Source organism: Danio rerio, chromosome 23 (assembly GCF_052040795.2).
Source record: "Danio rerio strain M-AB ecotype USA chromosome 23, GRCz13ab, whole genome shotgun sequence".
NCBI classification, from domain to species: Eukaryota; Metazoa; Chordata; class Actinopteri; order Cypriniformes; family Danionidae; genus Danio; species Danio rerio.
In genome coordinates this window covers 7,034,567-7,053,994 of record NC_141043.1, presented here as the reverse complement: position 1 = coordinate 7,053,994, position 19,428 = coordinate 7,034,567, and the positions used below count along the sequence as shown (strand labels likewise).

At 38.1% G+C, this 19,428-nt stretch overlaps 1 protein-coding gene across 1 annotated transcript in view; it reads left to right on the top strand.

The window, feature by feature from the left end:
* Positions 1–5,051: 5,051 nt before the first annotated feature.
* The window catches only part of slc26a6l2 (solute carrier family 26 member 6, like 2), a 45,272-nt gene continuing 30,895 nt past the window's right edge, over positions 5,052–19,428 (top strand). Inside the window, exons 1-5 of the mRNA XM_087306519.1 lie at positions 5,052–5,487; positions 7,635–7,774; positions 11,834–11,944; positions 14,172–14,344; positions 16,452–16,616. Coding sequence (XP_087162645.1) covers positions 5,330–5,487; positions 7,635–7,774; positions 11,834–11,944; positions 14,172–14,344; positions 16,452–16,616 — 747 coding nt within the window. The 5' untranslated portion in view covers positions 5,052–5,329. The remainder of the gene's footprint in view (positions 5,488–7,634; positions 7,775–11,833; positions 11,945–14,171; positions 14,345–16,451; positions 16,617–19,428) is intronic.

Genomic DNA, 19,428 nt, shown 5'->3' with positions numbered 1-19,428 from the left:
ACCACTATGACCAATTTAGTTTATTCAGTTCACCTATAACACATAAACCGGAGCTTCTGAAAGAAACCCCCAAGAACATAAGGGAGAACATGCAAACTCCACACAGAAATGCCAAGTGGCCCAGCCGGCACTCGAACCAGCAACCTTCTTGCTGTGAGCTATCAGTGCTAACCACTGAGCCACCATGCCATCCTAATTTAACATATTTCAAGCAAAAGTGTAACATTGACTGTTGACATATTTTTACCCTTTAAATAAACCCTAGAGATGGTTGTGCGTGAAAATTCCAGTAGATCAGCAGTTTCTGAAATACTCAGACCAGCCCGTCTGACACCAACAGCCACGTTCAAAGTCACTTAAATCTCTTTCTTCACCATTCTGACGCTCGATTTGAACTGCAAAAGATCGTCTAAACCAGGGGTGGGCAAACTGGGTACTGGAGGGCCGGTGTCTTGAATAGTTTAACTCAGGGGTCACCAACATGGTGGCCACGGGCACCAGGTAGCCCGCGAGGATCACATGAGTTGCCTGTGGGCCTGTTATAAAATTAACTTACCATAGCACCACACACCAGTAAGCTGCATCTAATATTTTTGAAGCAATTTTTTTTAAATCACACTTGCATTGGTTGATGTTTATCTGTTTCCAATCATTGTTGACAACTATTGTGAGAAATCATTAACATGATCAGTGTCTTCACATAGATGAATATCATTAATTATTAATAACTTATAATTAAAAGTAAATTGAGCAAATTTGTTATTAGGAAGTGTGTATCAAACTGGTAGCCCTTCACATTAAACTATAGCCAAGAAGTAGCTCTCAGTTTCCAGAAGGATGGTGACCCCTGGTTTAACTGCAACACTAATCAAACACACCTGAACATGCTAACCAGTGCCTTCAAGATCTCTAGAAATTTGTAAGCAGGTGTGTGTTGGAGAGTTGAAGCTAAACTGTGCAGGACACCGGCCCTTCAGGTGTTTGCTCACCATTGGTCTAGAACAGGGGTGGGCAAACTCGGTCCTGGAGGGCCGGTGTCCTGCATAGTTTAGCTGCAACACTAATCAAACACACCTGCACAAGCAAATCAGTGTCTTCAAGATCACTAGAAACCTATAAGCAGGTGTGTTTGATTAGAGTTGGAGTTAAACTGTGTAGGACAATGGTTCTCAAAGTGGGGGTCGGGACCCCCCGAGGGGTCGCGGGGCAATGAAAGGGGGTCGCCTGGTGATTTCCAAAAATCGATTTATTTTTATTAAACCATAAGAATTAACATTTTATTCATAACTATACTGAAAATAAGAATAGTCGTTTATAGTTACTATATACTATATAGTTACTATAGTAGCTTATAGTTACTAGTTCTATTGGATTGCGACCCCTGGGGTAATTACATTATATTAAAGGCAGCAATAGCGTCAGATGCATTTTGATTTTATAACATCAGGTTATACTTTCTGGCACATTTAAAGCACTGACACAAATTTAATTGGTGTGTCTGCATCATTGCATGCAAGGTTTCTGTATTTATAACCACCTCAGAGGATATTGGGGGTCGCGAGTCACTGGCATTGTTATTTTGGGGGTCGCGGGCTGAAAAGTTTGGGAACCCCTGGTGTAGGACACCGGCCCTCCAGGGCCGAGTTTGCCCATCACTGGTCTAGACCATGTCCACAAGTCTAAATGCATTGAGTTGCTGCAATATTGACCGATTAGAAATTTGCATTAATGAGCAGTTGGACAGGTGTGCCTAAATGTACTGAAAAAAACAAAACAAAACAAAGTAGTAAAGTCAACCGAAGTGTTTCTCACTGCATATCTTCATTTAGAAAGCTGATATATGGCTCGGTATATGGTAACATATTAGTACCTAAAAAGTACAAAAGTGTTCCCGTAATACTAATATTTACTTTTAAGGTACCAATTTGCAATGGTGGAAAGAGTCCTAAAAATCATACTTAAGTAAAATTACCATTACTTGCCTAAAAATGTAGTGTAAGTAGAGTAAAAGTATCTGCTGTGAATATTACTCAAAGTATGAGTAAAAAGTAGCCCTTTCTAAAGTACTCAAGAGTAGTGAGTAGTGAGTATTACGATGTGAAAAGCTGATGGGTTTACTTGTAATTTGTGGATGTGTGTGTAAATGTAACATTCTGTGGTGCAATTAGTTTTTCTCCAGCAGGCACACAACGTCATAAGACATATTAGGTTCGATTTAGGTTGTGATGTCAGGTGACCACCAGGGTCGGCGCGTCCATAGAGGCGACCTAAGCAGCCATCTAGGGCGGCGTCCCCGACACTACCCTCACCCCCCGCGCCCTATATCCATGTAGGGCGGCCGAATATAGAGGGCGGTGTCCCCGACATTAACCCTCATCACCCGCGCCCTATATCCGTGTAGGGCGGCCGAATAGAGAGGGCGGTGTCCCCGACACTACTTTCATCACCTGCGCCCTATATCCGCGTAGGGCGGCCGAATAGAAAAGGCGGTGTCCGCGACACTACCCTCAACACCCGCGCCCTTAGTTATATCCGCGTCTAGTGAGGTACCCATGCTTTCACTTTAGGGTTGAGGGCGGCGCAACCGTCCTTTGCCTAGAGCGGCAGTTCAGCTTGCTCCGGCTAGCTAGCGTCTAAGGATAACGTTATTTTGATGTCCAATAACGACATCAAATCACGTTGATATTTAGACTTTAGGTTGTGTTGGAAAGTAACCAAAATCCAACGTTGAGCCAAAATCTTAAACCAACATCATATTGATGTCAAATACTGACATTTATTCATCAGGTCTGGCAACCAAAATCCAATATCTGATAGACGTCATGCTGATAACGTCCTCACAACGTCCAGCTGTAACATCATTAGACGTTGACACTGGGGTACAACGTCATTCTAGCATCATGTTGACGTCTTGCATCTGCTGCATGTTTAAGGTCATTATACAGTACTCATCTGTCATCTTCTCACCAGTGACATGCATCTAAACAATCTCTGGCTCACTGTGTGTGACGATTTTCGACTTGTTCTTAGACACTTGTAATGCTTCCATACAGTTTGCTGCGATTGTGAAGCGCCCATGTCTTGAGTGGCTCATTATGTGGCGATTTACCTTCTTTATGCGATTTGATTGGACAGGAATCACAGGACCGATTCTTCTAATCCCCATAGACAAGAAAAATAAAGCAGTGACTGCAGGTTGAAGGAAAGTAGTAGAGTAAAAGTATTGATACTGCACTAAAATGTACTCAAGGAAGAGTAAAACACATTCATGAAACTACTTAGTAAATTACAATTTCTGAGCAAAACTACTCAGTTACAGTAATTTGCGTATTTGAAATGAGTTACTTTACACCACTGCAAATACGGACCCTTTAAGTACAAATGTGTACCTTTTGAAAAGATGCCAGCTCGTGGAGTGACAGCTCGTGTACCTTTATTTTTAAAAATGTATGCAAACTATATTTGTGACACAGGTTCATAAGTATATTTGGATTTCCCATACATAAAACCTATATCATGTCAAAATATCACAAAAATGGCGAAGCAGTGGCGCAGTAGGTAGTGCTGTCGCCTCACAGCAAGAAGGTCGATGAGTCGCTGGTTTGAACCTCAGCTCAGTTGGCGTTTCTGTGTGGAGTTTGCATGTTCTCCCTGCCTTCGCATGGGTTTCCTCCGGGTGCTCCGGTTTCCCCCACAGTCTAAAGACATGCGGTACAGGTGAATTGGATAGGCTAAGTTGTCCGTAGTGTGTGAATGTGTGTGTGGATGTTTTCCAGAGATGGGTTGCGGCTGGAAGGGCATCCGCTGCATAAAAACTTGCTGGATAAGTTTGCGGTTCATTCCGCTGTGGCGACCCCAGATTAATAAAGGGACTAAGACGACAAGAAAATGAATGAATAAATATCACAAAAATCCCAGTTGAGTTTTTTCAAGTACTGGAATTACAAATATGTGCTTACATGTCCCAATAAAATATTAAAATCAATTATTAATATTATTATTATAATTATTTATTCATTCAATCAATTTTCTTCGGCTTAGTCCTTGAAGTAATCAAGACTTGCCACAGCGGAATGAACCGCCAACTTATTCAGCAAATGTTTTACACAACAAATGCCTTTCCAGATGCAACCCAGTATTGGAAAACACTCATACCCTCTCACATGCTGTTACGATAACCAGCGATCGCTGGTTCTCCCACACAATAACCATGGACTACACTTCCGCCTTTTCCTGGACTACATATTCATACATGCTCTCCGGTCACACTCACACATGCTAACTCATCTAGACTGATTACATTCGCACCACCTGAGGATTGTCAGAAACTGATTGCACTCACTACTTAGGCCACACATTCACCCTTTCAGTTTGAAGAGTCTTGTTATCTTTTACAGTAGCATTACAACGCATTTCCCAGTCGTGTTATCCCATGTACCGACCGTTAGCCTTGTTAGCCTCTTTGTCTTTGCCTGCCGCCTGCCTTTCGGATCTCTTGCCTGTATTTAACTGTGATTCTGGATTGTCTCCAAATACCTGTTTGCACCTGTGTTGACCATCGCTTGCCTGACTTTAAATAAACCTGCATGTGGATCCAAAACTTCAGTTGTTTGTGTCACTCCCATCACAACACATGCACACTCATGCACTACAAATAAATTAATTCAATTTACCAATAGCACATGTCTTTGGACTGTGGGAGAAACCGGAGCACCTGGAGGAAACAAGTTAACTCCACACAGATATGCCAACTGACCCAGACTCAAACCAGCAAACTTTTTGCTGTGAGGCGACAGTGCTAACCACCGAGCCAACATGTCACCCCTATTATAATAATAATTATTATATATTATTACTGTAAGAAAAACAATACTCTCCTTAAAACTGTTTATCAGCAACACAGCAAAAAGGTAAACACTGTTTTTGTTGGTGCGTTTGTGAGTACGTGAGGTGTCAGGAGTTAATTTACAGGAGTGTGATTCATTTGGCATGCTCGTGTTTATGGGACTGCGGTGGGTGTGCTGTAAGGACGGACCTCTGAAGACGCTGATAAGAACTCAAGGACTCTGATAGGAGAAAGAAACATCTCAGTTGGACATTTCACAAACAGAAATTCCACTTCTAGGAAGACTTTGACTGCTTCAATAGATGGCTCCTTCTTCTGTGTCGTCCTGGCTTAGAAAACCATAGATTATCCTCAGTTAAATGGAGATTCTTCACAGATTCACTCTCAAGGAAGAGAAAAGCATCTGAATCCAAGTTATAACCCATGGGAGAGGATTGAGTTATTAAAACCCCTGTAGATCTAGGCACATTGACGGACTGTACCATGAGGAACAATACAAGCAGTGGGGTCTCTAAACATGCTGGAGAAAAACACTGCATGGATAGGATCATTCTGGATGAACTTAAACTAGAGGACGTAGCACAATGGCAGAGGGAAATCCCAGAGCCTTCTTTAAAGGAGAAGATCCGTGACTCTTTGAGGTAAAGAAATATGAGTGTGTGCATTTCATTCATTCATTCATTTTCTTTTCAGCTTAATCCCTTTATTAATTCAAGGTCGCCACAGCAGAATGAACCGCCAACTTATCCAGCACATGTTTTACGCAGCGGATGTTTGAGCTACATACTGTTAGTCATTTTACTTGCATATAAATAAAGTCATGCAACAGGATGTTATGAAATCTTGCATATTTTACCTAAATTCTATGATTTCCTTAAGTGCAGCAATTTCTTCCATTTTAATTTATCTGGATTAGATTTTTGTGCTTATTTTTTCAAAATATCTGTAAATTAGTACCTTTTTTAGTACTTAGTCCATTCATTTCTCCTTTTGAATTACATTAATGGACCTTGATCTTTCTTCCAACAACTTTTGACTTTAAAAAGTTTTTTAAAAAGTGATTTTTATTAACATTTTTAATAGTTTAGTGATATATTGTCTGTGTTGGTGTTGTATATTAGAGTACAAAAACCTTGTAATAAACTACTTTGTCTGTTATTTTTATAAAAAAAAAAAAAAATTGGTGTCATTTTAAAGAAACCCCTTTGAATTTTCATAAAACACTATTGAAAGTGTTTAAAATAACTGTATATGTTGTCTGTGTTATAATAAACACCTAAAAAAAGAGGCGCTTTTTGCATTTTTCTTTTTTATAAACTCAAATTTGAAAGTGTACCTTTTAGGTTCTGTGTGGTCTAGCGTGCTGTAATTAATTTTGGTGGTTCCTGCATATGTCTGTAATCATAGGAAAAAAGAAAAAGGTCTCTACCATAATCTATGCAAAAGTTATTGCATTCCAACTGATGAGGGGTGCTGTACAAGCCACAGGGACCGATCCTTGTTTACATATTTCACTATTCTTTTGTTTGATCAAACATAATTCACTGTGTTTGGACCACGTCAGACATATAAAAGGATTACTTATGCACATCACCTCAAAAACAGAGGAGAATGGCCCTGAAGGGCACAGCATAAGATAAGAGATGACAGCTGTCTGTGCTATCTGGGGCTGCTTAGTGATCATGAATGTATTGTTTACATTTCTGCACCATGGAAACACCACAATTTATTCAACAACTGTTTGGCATATGAATATAATTCAGTAAAAAGAATGCTAGAACTGTATGAGCACCGGCAAAAGCTTTCATTTGAGCTATAACTTGTACACGTATCATATGGAAAATATGAAAATGAACCAATGTAAAATACCCAGCTCGAGTATCCAAAATACTGTGTATTTAAGTGTAAATAACTTTTATACAGTAGGATAAAAACCACAGTGATGCATATGTACATAAAATATAGATTCTACACTTTCAAACGACACCACTTACGGGGGTCTGGTGCAACGCTAGCCCTTTAAATCTAAAAAGCGAAAGTCGATGACGTCACGGACACGGTACCGGGTCCACAGAGTTTAAATATTTTTTCAGTGGTTTTCATTTGTATGGTTAAAGTAAATTTAGTAGTCAAAAAGCATAAATGACATGTTTAACATTTTTTTAAAGCTTCTTAAACACTGTAAAAAATAAATCCGTAAAATTTACAGTAAAAAAATGCAGCTATGGTTGCCAGTATTTCACCGTTAAAAATATGGTACAAACCATAAAGTAATTTCTCATTCTTACAGTAAACTACCGTATTTCATTCATTTATAATGGTCTGTAATTTGAATTATGAACATCTAGAAATCTTTTGTTACACAGATAGACACGTTAACACAGCCATATACAGTTGGTGATGAGAAAGTTACATAATGAACCAGTCCTCATCACAACCAACTTTTCCCACAAGCAGAAAAGAGTATTAGTGTAAAGAAGGTGCTCAGTTTCATTCAAACAGCTACTAAACACCAGTACGGTAACACGCATAAAATTAAAGTCATGAAATAAACATTGTTTATCAATATTAGATGTAATATAAATGTCTATATAAAAAAGATCTATAGTGATGCCAACAAAAAGTATAAAAAGTGACATGCCATGCAGGAAATTATGGGAAAGTCAATTTACGGTTATTTGCTGTGTATACAGTATTAAGGAAACATACTGTTAACCAGGTTACAGATTTTTACTGTAGCATTTTTACAGTTTTTTTACTGTGTATATTCTTTCACTGTCTGATGTAGGTGCACTGTGGGACAGTGGAGGGTTTGGATTCTAGCGTTGGTGCCGGTTCTGTCCTGGATCCCCTGTTATTCCATCCGAGAGAATGGACTTGGTGATCTGGTTTCAGGCGTCAGTGTGGGAATCATGCATCTGCCTCAAGGTCAGTTTACAAGAGCAAGCTGCAAAGTGAAACTACACATGGGAGAAGAAAGACATAGGTTTCTTAAAGACATAGTTCACCCAACAATAAAAAATTATGTTATTAATTACTCACCCTCATCTTGTTCTAATCCCCTGAGATCTTCGATCATCCTCAGAACACAAATTAAGATTGAGGTGAAATCGTAGAGCTTTTTCATCCTCCATAGAGAGTTCCCAACTTATTCAAAGTCCAGAAAAACAACACAAACATCCAAAAACATACCATGTGCTTTGGGGAATAAATCAGAATATTATCAAGCTATGAGAATACATTCGTGCGCCCATACAAGGTAAACAGAGCCTTTATACACTGAAAAAAATGCTGGGTTCCAGACAATCAATTTGTTTAAGTTAACTTATTAATTTTTAAAGATTTAGGTTTCCCAAATGGGTTGCGGCTGGAAGGGCATCCGCTGTGTAAAAACTTGCTGGATAAGTTGGCGGTTCATTCCGCTGTGGCGACCCCGGATTAATAAAGGGACTAAGCTGACAAGAAAATGAAATGAATGATTTAGGTGAACTAAAAATTACTTTATCCCCCCCCAAATTAAGAATTGTGTTTCAGCTCTTTTTATATAAGCTTGAACACACAACAACCATAATTTTTTAGAGAGTTCAACAGTTTCTTCTTTTCAGTGTCAGTTTAGGGGACACGTTCACGAAAACACTGTGCTGTTACGTGTTGCACTCAATCACACTGCAAACAGAGGAAGCTTCTTGTTGGCAAATGGGGTATATCAGTGCACAGAGAAACACTCTTGTGAACATGCACAATATACTGACACTGATAGGAAGGAACTATTGAATAAAGCTGTAATTTCAAAAGTATAATTGTAGCTTGATAATATTCTGATTGAACCAGTAAAGACATGGTCTGTTTTTGGTCTAATGAGGTTTTTGGTACAGCTTTGGACTTTCAGATCTCAGGGCTTTGGAACGACACAAGAATGAGCAATTAATAACAAACTTTTTATTTTTGTGTGAACTATACCTTTAATTTGCTCTCTCAAAAACAGATAATCTCCGAGAAAATAGTTGATAGCCAGGCTATATAACATTCTCTTTTGAGTTGTGTGTGTGTGTGTGTGTGTGTGTGTGTGTGCGTGTTATTTATTTTTGCTTTATTAATAAAAAAACAGCATGCACAGTTTAATAACACAACAGAATCCCATTATTTTGGGATATTATTTAACAAGACGAATTAAATGAGAAAAAAATTAATTAATTAAATAAAATAATCATAAAAAAGGGGGACGAGGGTACATAATTATCGAACTAAAGTTAAGTCAAATGAAGGCAAACTTTAGCTATAGAACATTTTAAAAACACAGAAGTTAGCCAAAGTGCTGTACAGAAACATAAAACAAAATAAGTATAATAGTAAATAAAATACAAAATAAAATGTAGCTAAACTACCTAAAAAAGTGCATATGAATTAAAAAAAACAGTTATTAAGATCAGGGGTCCGTTCTTCGTAACTCGCTTAAATGATCTGAGATTATTTGGCAGATCCTGGATCTTTTAATCTTGATAACTGATCTCTCGCTAATTTGGTTCTTCAAACAAGTTCGCGAATCAGATTAGAATGTCTGGATGAACTGATCTGAGATCGCTACGTGTGTTATGAAGGACAGATCTATCGATCCTCATAATCATGATCAGCAATGCAACGATTGGCTGACGGCACAGCAGCGTGATGACATCATCTGATTAATATTCAATTATCCATGTGAGCAAAATTACATCAAATTAGCGGTTTGTTAAATATGACACGCAAGAACTTTCCACATTTGTTGTGAGCTGCAGGCTTTACACTTTCATTTGTCAAGACAAGATTATTCATCATGTATTTCAATGCAAATCAATGTATTTAGTTCTACATTTAGAAAAGATTTTCTTTATAATAGTAGCCGTTTTTTAATCGGTGTAAAGAATAACTGGTTGTTTACAAAAGCATTTTCATATTGGTAAAGGTGTCTGCAACTTTTGTGAAGCATCAAATCACTGGCATATTAACAAAATATGTTTATGACTGCATAAATGTATTATTGCTTTAAAAAAAGTCACATATTGTGCATTTCTATTATACACAATTTGTACTAAAGCGATCTAAAAAGTTCATATCAATAAGTTTTGTCTTTGTACTTTCATTTCGAGGGTGCAGATTGCATACGTTTTATTAATAATGACTATAACTTTATATATATAGTTAAAAAATATGTACCATTTTCCCAAGTGTATATAACTACTACTGTAAGAAAATATCAGAATTCGGAACATACTTACTGTATTATCTTTGCTTGAACTGAGCCGATCTAATCCTGTTTATGTGAATTGAACCTGCTCCCGATCAGGTTTGACCTAGCAGAACTGTTGCCATGACAACAACTCTCGGATCAGCTTTGAAGAACGAAACGATCCTGGATCTTGTCAAATCGTCAATATCCAAATCCAGTTTACTGAGTAATCCACGTACGAAGAACGGACCCCAGGTGTCAAAGAGTTTTATGAGCTGATTTAAATGAAAACAAACAAGAGTTCTGTCTAATGGGCAGAGGCCAATCGATCTACCACAGCGAAAGCACCGTCCCCTCTAATCTTATGCTTTATTTTTGGCACATCAGAAGAAGCCGATCAGAGAATGAGTTGGGCTTGTAGGGGTGTATCAGCTCAGTGTTATAAGGTGGGGCAAAACCAGTTAGAGATTTAAAAAGAAATGAAAAAACTAAATTCTAAAATGCACTGGCAACCAATAAAGCGAAGCTAACACAGGAAAATGTGGTCATATTTGCCACACTGGTGAGTACCAGTTAACAGACGTGCTGCAGCATTTTGCGCCGTTTGCAAACGGGCAACAGTTGACCTGCTACTTTCCATATTCAGTGCATTACAGTAATCTAACCGAGTGGTCACAAAAGCATGGATTACTGTCTCAAACTGTTGTTTTGGTATATATTGCTTTATTTCTGCTAGTTATCTTAATTGAAAAAAAAAACTAGATATAACTACCACTCTAATCTGGTTGTTAAATATAAAATCTGAGTCCAAATTCCCAATTAAATTTTATACACAAATATTATGCATATGGCAAAAGTCTTGTCCTATCCAGGTTTTAGGAACAACAAATAATAATTTGTCTTCTAGTTGATCAGTTGGTATCAGAAGTGGCTTATAAATAAAATATGATCATGCCTTGATTTTAATTATTTCATTAGGACAGTAAGGTCTGATTTTGCTGAGACTAGACTTAAGATAAATAATGTACAGTATAGAATATAAAGTCAGAGTGCAGTGGAAAATGAATTAATATTGTATTTGTGTATTTGTGACTCCCATGAGCGTGGTCAGACTGCATACATCTCTGCAATGACTCATATAACCTATTAATAAACTTAACTGGAATGGCCGAGAAAGCGTTCTTGTAGGACTCCCAGAGTTCATCAAGATCATTTGGATTCATCTTCAATGCCTCCTCCTTCATATTTCCCCAGACATGCTCAATAATGTTCATGTCTGGTGACGGGGCTGGCCAATCTTGGAGCACCTTTACCTTCTTTGCTTTCAGGAACTTTGATGTTTAGACGTATGAGAAGGAGCGCTATCCTGCTGAAGAATTTGCCTTCTCCTGTGGTTTGTAATGTAATGGGCAGCACTTGATCCCTCAGGCTGTTGATGTTGCCATCCACTCAGCAGATCTCTCACATTTTTTCTTCACCAAACTTGACTGATTTTTGTGAGAATCTTGGGTCCATGCGGATCTTCTGCAGTATTTGTGATGATTGGGATGCAGTTCAACAGATTATTCATCAGAAAAATCAACCTTCTGCCACTTTTTCAAACCATCAACTAGAAGTCCAGTTATTATTTGTTCCTCTTACAACTAGGATTGATGACAAAAAAAATACATGTACTGTATGCACAAATGTTAAAGGAGACGCTTATATTAACCATTTTAATTGCTTTTCTATTGACAGACTAAGAAATCTCTTTTATAAACATTTTAATCTCTTTTCCTCAGGTATGGCTTATGCTCTTTTGGCTTCTGTCCCGCCTGTGTTTGGTCTCTACACCTCCTTCTATCCTGTCCTGGTCTACTTCATCTTCGGCACTTCTAAACACATCTCCATAGGTGAGTGGAAGATAGAGAATGAAGCTTATAGTGAAAACATACAAAACCTACAAAGACATTCACTGAGTTGTTGTGAAGCCACTCCATTGATATTTTGGTGGTGTGCTTTGGGTCATTGTCCTGCTGGAAGATGAGCCTTTGCCCCAGTCTAAGGTCAAGAGCACTCTGAAGCGGGTTTTCATTCAGGATGTCTCTGTACATTGCTGCATTCATCTTTCCCTCTATCCTGATTAGTCTTCCAGTTCCTGCTGCTGATAAACATCCCCACAGCATGATGCTGCCACCACCATGCTTCACTGTAGGGATGGTATTAGCCTGGTGATGAGCGCTGCCTGATTTTCTCCAAACGTAACGCCTGGCATTCACTCCAAAGTGTTCAATTTTAGTCTCATCAGACCACCGAATTTTGTTTCTTATGGTCTGAGAGTCCTTCAGATGCCTTTTGGCAAATTCCAGGCGGTAAGTGGCTTCCGTCTGGCCAATCTACCATACAGGCCTGATTGGTGGATTGCTGCACAGATGGTTGTCCTTCTGTAAGGTTCTCCTCCCTCCACAGAAGAAAGCTGGAGCTCAGACAGCATGATCATCAGGTTATTGATCACCTCCCTGACTAATCTCCCCTGATCACTCAGCTTAGATAGTCTGCCAGCTCTAGGAAGAGTCCTGGTAATGTAATGTTCCCTAGTGGTCTCCCATCCAGGTACTGACCAGGTTCAGCCCTGCTTAGCTTCAGTGAGTAACCGGTCTTGGGCTGCAGGGTGATATGGCTGTGGTGCTTCCAAACATCTTCCACTTACAGATGATGGAGGCCACTGTGCTGATTGGAACTTTCCGAGCGGCAGAAATTTTTCTGTAACCTTCCCCAGCCTTGTGCCTCGAGACAATCCTGTCCCTGAGGTCTCCAGACAATTCCTTTGTCTTCATGCTTGGTTTGTGCCTTGACATGCACTGTCAACCCTGGGACCTTATATAGACAGGTGTAGGACTTTTTGGATCATATCCAATCAACTGAATTGACCACAGGTGAACTCAAATTAAGTTGCTGAAACATCTCAAGAATGTTCAGTGGGTGGAAACAGAATGTACCTGAGCTCAATTTAAAAGCAAAGGCTGTGAACACTTATGTACATGTGAATTTTCGTGTTTTTTTATTTTAAAAAGAAATAAATAAATTGAAAAAAAAAAGAAAAACTCCTTTTTTACATTGTTATTATGAGGTATTGTGCATAGAATTCTGATGAAATAAATTTAATTAATCCATTTTGGAATAAGCAAGCTATGAATACTTTCCGGATGCACTGTATATCATTTTAATCATATTACACTTAAAACAAATAGCTATTGTTGGAATATCAAGCCAATTCCATGCGTGTTCAATAAGAAAAGGTCTGGAGAGGGTTTTCTTCAATGCCAAAAATATTAGTAATTTATTAGACACAAATGAATAATTCAATGACAGAGCTCTGGGTTACATTACCTCAATGCAATACAAGAATTACATTCAAGAGGTTCGCAACTAACTTAAAATTCCTGACTTCAGCATATATACACAACTGATATTAACAGGTGGAGTTTTGGTTTAACATCACTTATCAGTCATTCTGCAGTCCTTTGGCTCTTTGTACCCCCAGACATACTTCCTCTTTCTGCAACCCTTCTCTGCATACCAGAACTGAACAATTACGTGCATCTTTAATATATTTCACAACTTCTACAAGCATCATGACAACTTGTGACATGTCTAGACTTTGTATTAAACAAAGGCCCCCACACTAATTCTTATTCTGCTTTTTCCACTTGTCAGCATGTTCCTTAAAAAAGTATGCAGCACAGTAAAAAAGAGGAAGTGTGTCTGGTCAAGATGTGTTATAATACAATAGAAAAGATTGATTAATCTGTTGTTAGTCTAAGCAATTTTCTAATAAATAAAAGTAATAAAAATAAATTATTTTTCTTCAACGCTATCCAAAATAGTCAGTTCATTATGTCATCAGATGATGCTTGTTTTAAATATGTCTGGCATGTTTTTCTGCTATTTAAACTACTTTAAAAGTGACTGTCAAATTTATTTTTATTCTGCAAATCATAGCTATTATTTTAATTTATTGTTTTGCTTGAAAACCCTTTTCATCTTTGACTTATTTACATATAGCTTCTAGTAGTTAGGGTTAGGGTTTCCTGCCAGTGTTATTCAGTAATGCTGTTTTGCCTGCCTTCAATGCTTTAGGAACTTTTGCTGTGATTAGCATAATGATTGGAAGCGTCTCGGAGCGACTGGCTCCTGACGGTCATTTTCTGACCAATGGGACAGATGGATTGGTGGTTGTGGACACAGAGGCACGGGATCTGCAGAGGCTGAAAGTGGCTGCAGCAACAACATTACTTTGCGGCATTTTCCAAGTGAGTCTTGCAGGAAAACACATGAACAAATCTGGTAACATGCATGCAAATATCAAAGGGATAGTTCACTCTGAAATGAAAATTCTGTAATTTATTTATCCTTCACTTGTTTATTCATCCATTCATTCATTCATTCGCCACAGCAGAATGAACCGCCAGTTATTTCAGCATATGTTTTATGCAATGGATGCCCTTCCAGCCACAACCCATTACTGGGAAACACCCATACACTCTCGCATGCACAAACACTAATACACTACGGCCAATATAGTTTATCCAATTTACCTATTCGCATGTCTTTGGACTGTGGAGGAAACCGGAGCACTTGGAGGAAACCAACGTGAACACAGGGAGAACATGTAAACTCCACACAGAAATGCCAACTAGTCCAGCCGGGACTCAAATCAGCAACCTTCTTGCTGTGAGGCAACAGTGCTAACTACTGAGCCACCATGCCACCCCCTTCACTTGTTCAAAACCTATTTGAGTTCCTCTGTTGAACACAAAATAAATTATTTGAAAGAATATTGCTAGCACCCGTTGACTTCGTAGTTGTATAGTCATAATTTTCCTACTATGGAAGTTCATGTGTACCAGCAAAACAGCTTTCTTCAAAATATCATCTTTTGTGTTTGACATAAGAAAGAAACGCATAAAGTATTAAAATTGCATGTGGGAGAATTTATTAAATACCCAGAGGTGTAAAGAGTACCTGAAAACCCTACTTGAGTAAAAGTATAGATACCTTACTGTAAAAATTACTCCATTACAAGTTACAAGTCACCAATTCCAGTAAGACTTGAGTAAAAGTATTAAAGTATCCAATTAAAAAAAAATGACTTAAGTATTTTACTCATACTGAATGCAGGCTCAAAGAACACCAAGAAAGGTTTTATTTCCTAACATAGAAATTAAATTGAACACTTCAATGTTTCAAAACGGCAGAACAAAATAGATAAAAAATATTGAACAAAAGGTCTCAAACTCAAATGTTCAAAATGGCACAAACTATTTTAAAAAAGTTGTAAAAAACGTAGTAAAAAAAATTCAGAGCTGACTTTCATGTGATTCACTTCACCGTCTCAAAGGGTTACTTTTATTTTGAGTAGTTTTTCAATTGATTAGGATGTTTTCTCTGTATTAATATTAAACACTGAGAAGTTATTTTTCAACTTAGTAAACTACATATAAATTCAATTTAAAAAAATACATCACAAACTCATAACTAAATGCAAAATGTATAATTTCAATAAAACATTTATTTATGTTGCACAAAAATAAATTAAGCTAAAACATAGTCTTGTCATGTCGCAGTGGTTTTTGCCATTTCAGTAACTGTATTAAATTCACTTAATTCACATTAAATTAACATTAAATAGACTCTTACTTCAATGTGTTTTCTCAAATTTTATGATAAATTCTTAAAAGCACTTATTCTCGTGGTAAACAAAGTAGACACTGCATCCTGTAAGAGCCATTCTGCATATCGGCAAATGAAAACATGTCTTTCAGATAAGGCCATGGATGTTTATCAGTGCTGGCACTGCTTGATGTGCCGACTTCGGCTTCATCATTTGCTGCAGCCATGTCGCTAATTAAACACCTGGTATTTGGCAAGCTGTTATTTCATGTTCACGTGATTTAGCTCATAAAGTGCATACAGTACCTCCAGCAGCCTGCAGATGGCGATATTGCCTCGTCCGCCCAACGAATTAGTCGTGGTAGATAGAGATGCCGACTTGTCACGCACAATCACAATGTAACGAGTAACTATAAGCGTCCATTCAAATGTAGTGGAGTAAAAAGTACATATATTCAATCAAAAATGTAGTCAAGTAGAAAGTAAAAGTTGCTTATATTTTTAATACTCAGCACAAGTAAAAAGTAGCCAAGAAAATATTAAGTAACAAAGTCCATTTACTTAAGTACTTAACACCACTGTAAATACCTAAGAGAACTCTCCGTTTAATGAGCGAGAATGAGAACAAACAAATGAAATAAAGTATGTGGGAGGAAAGCTGATGAATGAATGTAGAAAATAAACATTGAAAATAAATGAAAAGAGAACGTTTTTGTTTGTTCAAAAGCATTTCTTTAATTTCCATAGGTTTTGTTGGGTGTTGTTCGGTTTGGCTTTGTGGTCACATATCTCTCAGAGCCTTTAGTCCGAGGATACACAACAGGAGCAGCCGCTCATGCGATCACAGCTCAACTCAAATACATGTTTGGAGTTTCACCCAGACGCTTCACTGGACCCCTGCAGCTGCTTTATGTAAGCATTTCATTCAGTCAAAGGGGACCTATTATGCAACTTCTATATATAATATTTATAATCACACTTCTTAAAAAACATGGCACATTATTGATGATCTCTTCCTATTAGCATAGGACATTAGTCATGTTTTGAATCTGCCACTATGCTGACACACAGGTGTAAGGTCCACCCAGTTGGCCCAATGCCGGTGTCCACTGGTGGATGAAGGTTCACTGCATGTTCGGTCTTTCCAGTGCACAATGTTGATTTATATTAAACTTAACTCATATCTGACTCCAATTTTAATATGAGATGGTTTAGAATATTAATATATTTATCCTCGTTTTATCTGACTCCAATTATAAAACATTAAGAAGATTATATCAATATGCAATTTAGATAAATGTTTGAACCTTTTGTCTTCACTAGTAACTATTACATCCGTTCATTCGGGTGCTCATGTCGCTCAGAGAAATCGCCTCGGCCGAAGGCGTCCCTCACGGTCACACTCTGGTCAGTCTTGAATATTAAACAGAGGTAAATTGACTAATACTTTAGATGGCCGCTACCTGCGCGCTCGTTCTAAAATACTTTAGTTAGTCCCGCTTAGATGTACACCTTTGAGTTAAGACAATCATCATTTCTAATTAGAGGTTAGGGCATTAATATAAATGTACCCGACTACTGGACTCTATAGTAACTTTGGTTTTCACCAAGCCCATGGTTTCCCATATGAACTTAATTTAGAATAATATTACCTTCAAACAAAGGTCGGGTACCCAATCTAGGTTAGTCGTGCAACACCTTGTTGACCTAGACGGAAGTTATCGCCCTTTCCACCTAAGTACACATGAATCAATATCAAGAGTCAGCCGGATCGCTAAAACACAATTAGTGTGCCAATGCTCCATCTCAATTGGATTTTAGTCCGTCTACTGACCTGACGCAAGACGTGCGGAAACAAGGATACAGCGTAATCTACTTGAATTAATAATTACAGAGTGAGCAAAATATGGTCAAACATTACAATTTATTAGTCAGGTAAATGTATTATGCCAATTCAATCAGTCAATTCATAAATGATCAATACAAAACATCAAATTATCAAAGATAAATCCAAGATGAAAAAGATGCATTCCTGACTTTGAAATATACATAACATGGGGCAGACCCCATGTTATGGGCTGATCTGGTTAGGCAGAATCGCCTTGAGCCTTTCTTAGCCCTTACCTTAAATAATCCAAGAATTCCCTCAAGGAAGGGGGTGTGAATGTATAACAAAAGGCATTCACACTTAGTGTCACACCCCTCACAGTGGATCAAAAGATGCCTGAAGTTATATATTTATTGTTCTGATTATGTCTATTTCTGAGAGAATGAGACCATTGTACCAATCGCACTGAGACATTTCAAATGATATCAAACATGATAGTTAAAGTCAGTTTGGTTAATTTAAAACATTCAAACATTGAAATGACCATATGCGTGAATTGGGGGGATGAAGCAGACTCAGATGCAAATGCAGCAGGAACTGGTTTTTCCCGCATACCCCTTGCTGAGTTGTGAAGTTACCAGTCTCTGTTTTCAGCTCATGTTTTGAATTGTCAAAGATATCAGAATATTTGCAATATTTCAATTCTTACAGATAACCCCCATTTGATCCCGTGGGTCAGATATAAATGTGTCCATGGGGTCACTATGTATCCTTGTTGAGGTCGTTCAGGGGCAATTCAAGACAGTCTCTGCAGCATTATCAGTTGTAAGTCGTGTTCAGCAGGTAGCTAAACAGGTCCAGGCTCGTTTTCACCTCTTTTGATGAGCCTGACCCGAATGCACTGCTCATTCAGTCCATACAGGCCTTCATAGCTTCCACTGTGTCCTTCCCCTGACAAAAGTGTCCACGTCGTGTGGGCTTCTCATAGTCTGCTTCTTCTGATGAATCTGGTCACCTCCAGATATGCAGACATCGGCATGTGGGGGTCTACAGTGTGTATACACTGCCTTCTCCCGGACACCTAAACAGCAACTTGATGGCTCAGCGATTGAACAGTTATGAACTTGTGTCATTCTGCATTGGAGAAAGTCATGAGGTTAAGCATAAAATATATGATCAAAGCATAAAAGTCAGCAAGTGCGAGTCGTACAACTGGTCTCAGGTCTCTTTCAATCTGTTTAAATGGTCCAATCAAAAACAGATAATTCTTTGTCACCACTGAGATAAGGTATAATGATAGGGAGAATATTAAATATTCTTGGTTTGAATTACTCAAGGTAAAGCTATCAAAAGGTCAGTGCAACTTATTAAAACAGTATAACAGGCAGTATGCATCATAAAACATATCATCATGACAATACATTCAAATAAATGACATTCATTTTCAAAATGAAAAAAACGTGAAGATATTTGTCATACATGATAGTAATCACATTATTTAACCATAATTATGAAGGTATATCTATAATAATGTGTGTGTTTGTGTGTGTATGTTGTGTGGTGTGTGTGTGTGTGTGTGTGTGTGTGCGTGTGTGTGTGTGTGTGTGTTTGTGTGTGTGTGTGTGTGTGTGTGTTTATGTGCGTGTGGGGGGGCTTGAACACAATTGATGGTATTTGTCAAATTTAAATGTCCTAGTGATTATTAGAAGTGTCCTCACTTCGGTTTAATTTTAATCACTTTAGCACTTATACCTGTTATTGGTGATAGATTGGAAAACCAGGGGCCCTCTGGTTTGTCAACCATCCCCACAACAGTCAGTGTATCTATGGCAAATTCGCCTCTATTGAAGTTTTATACCATCAATTTGTTGTCAAAGCCATGCAAATGTGTAATTT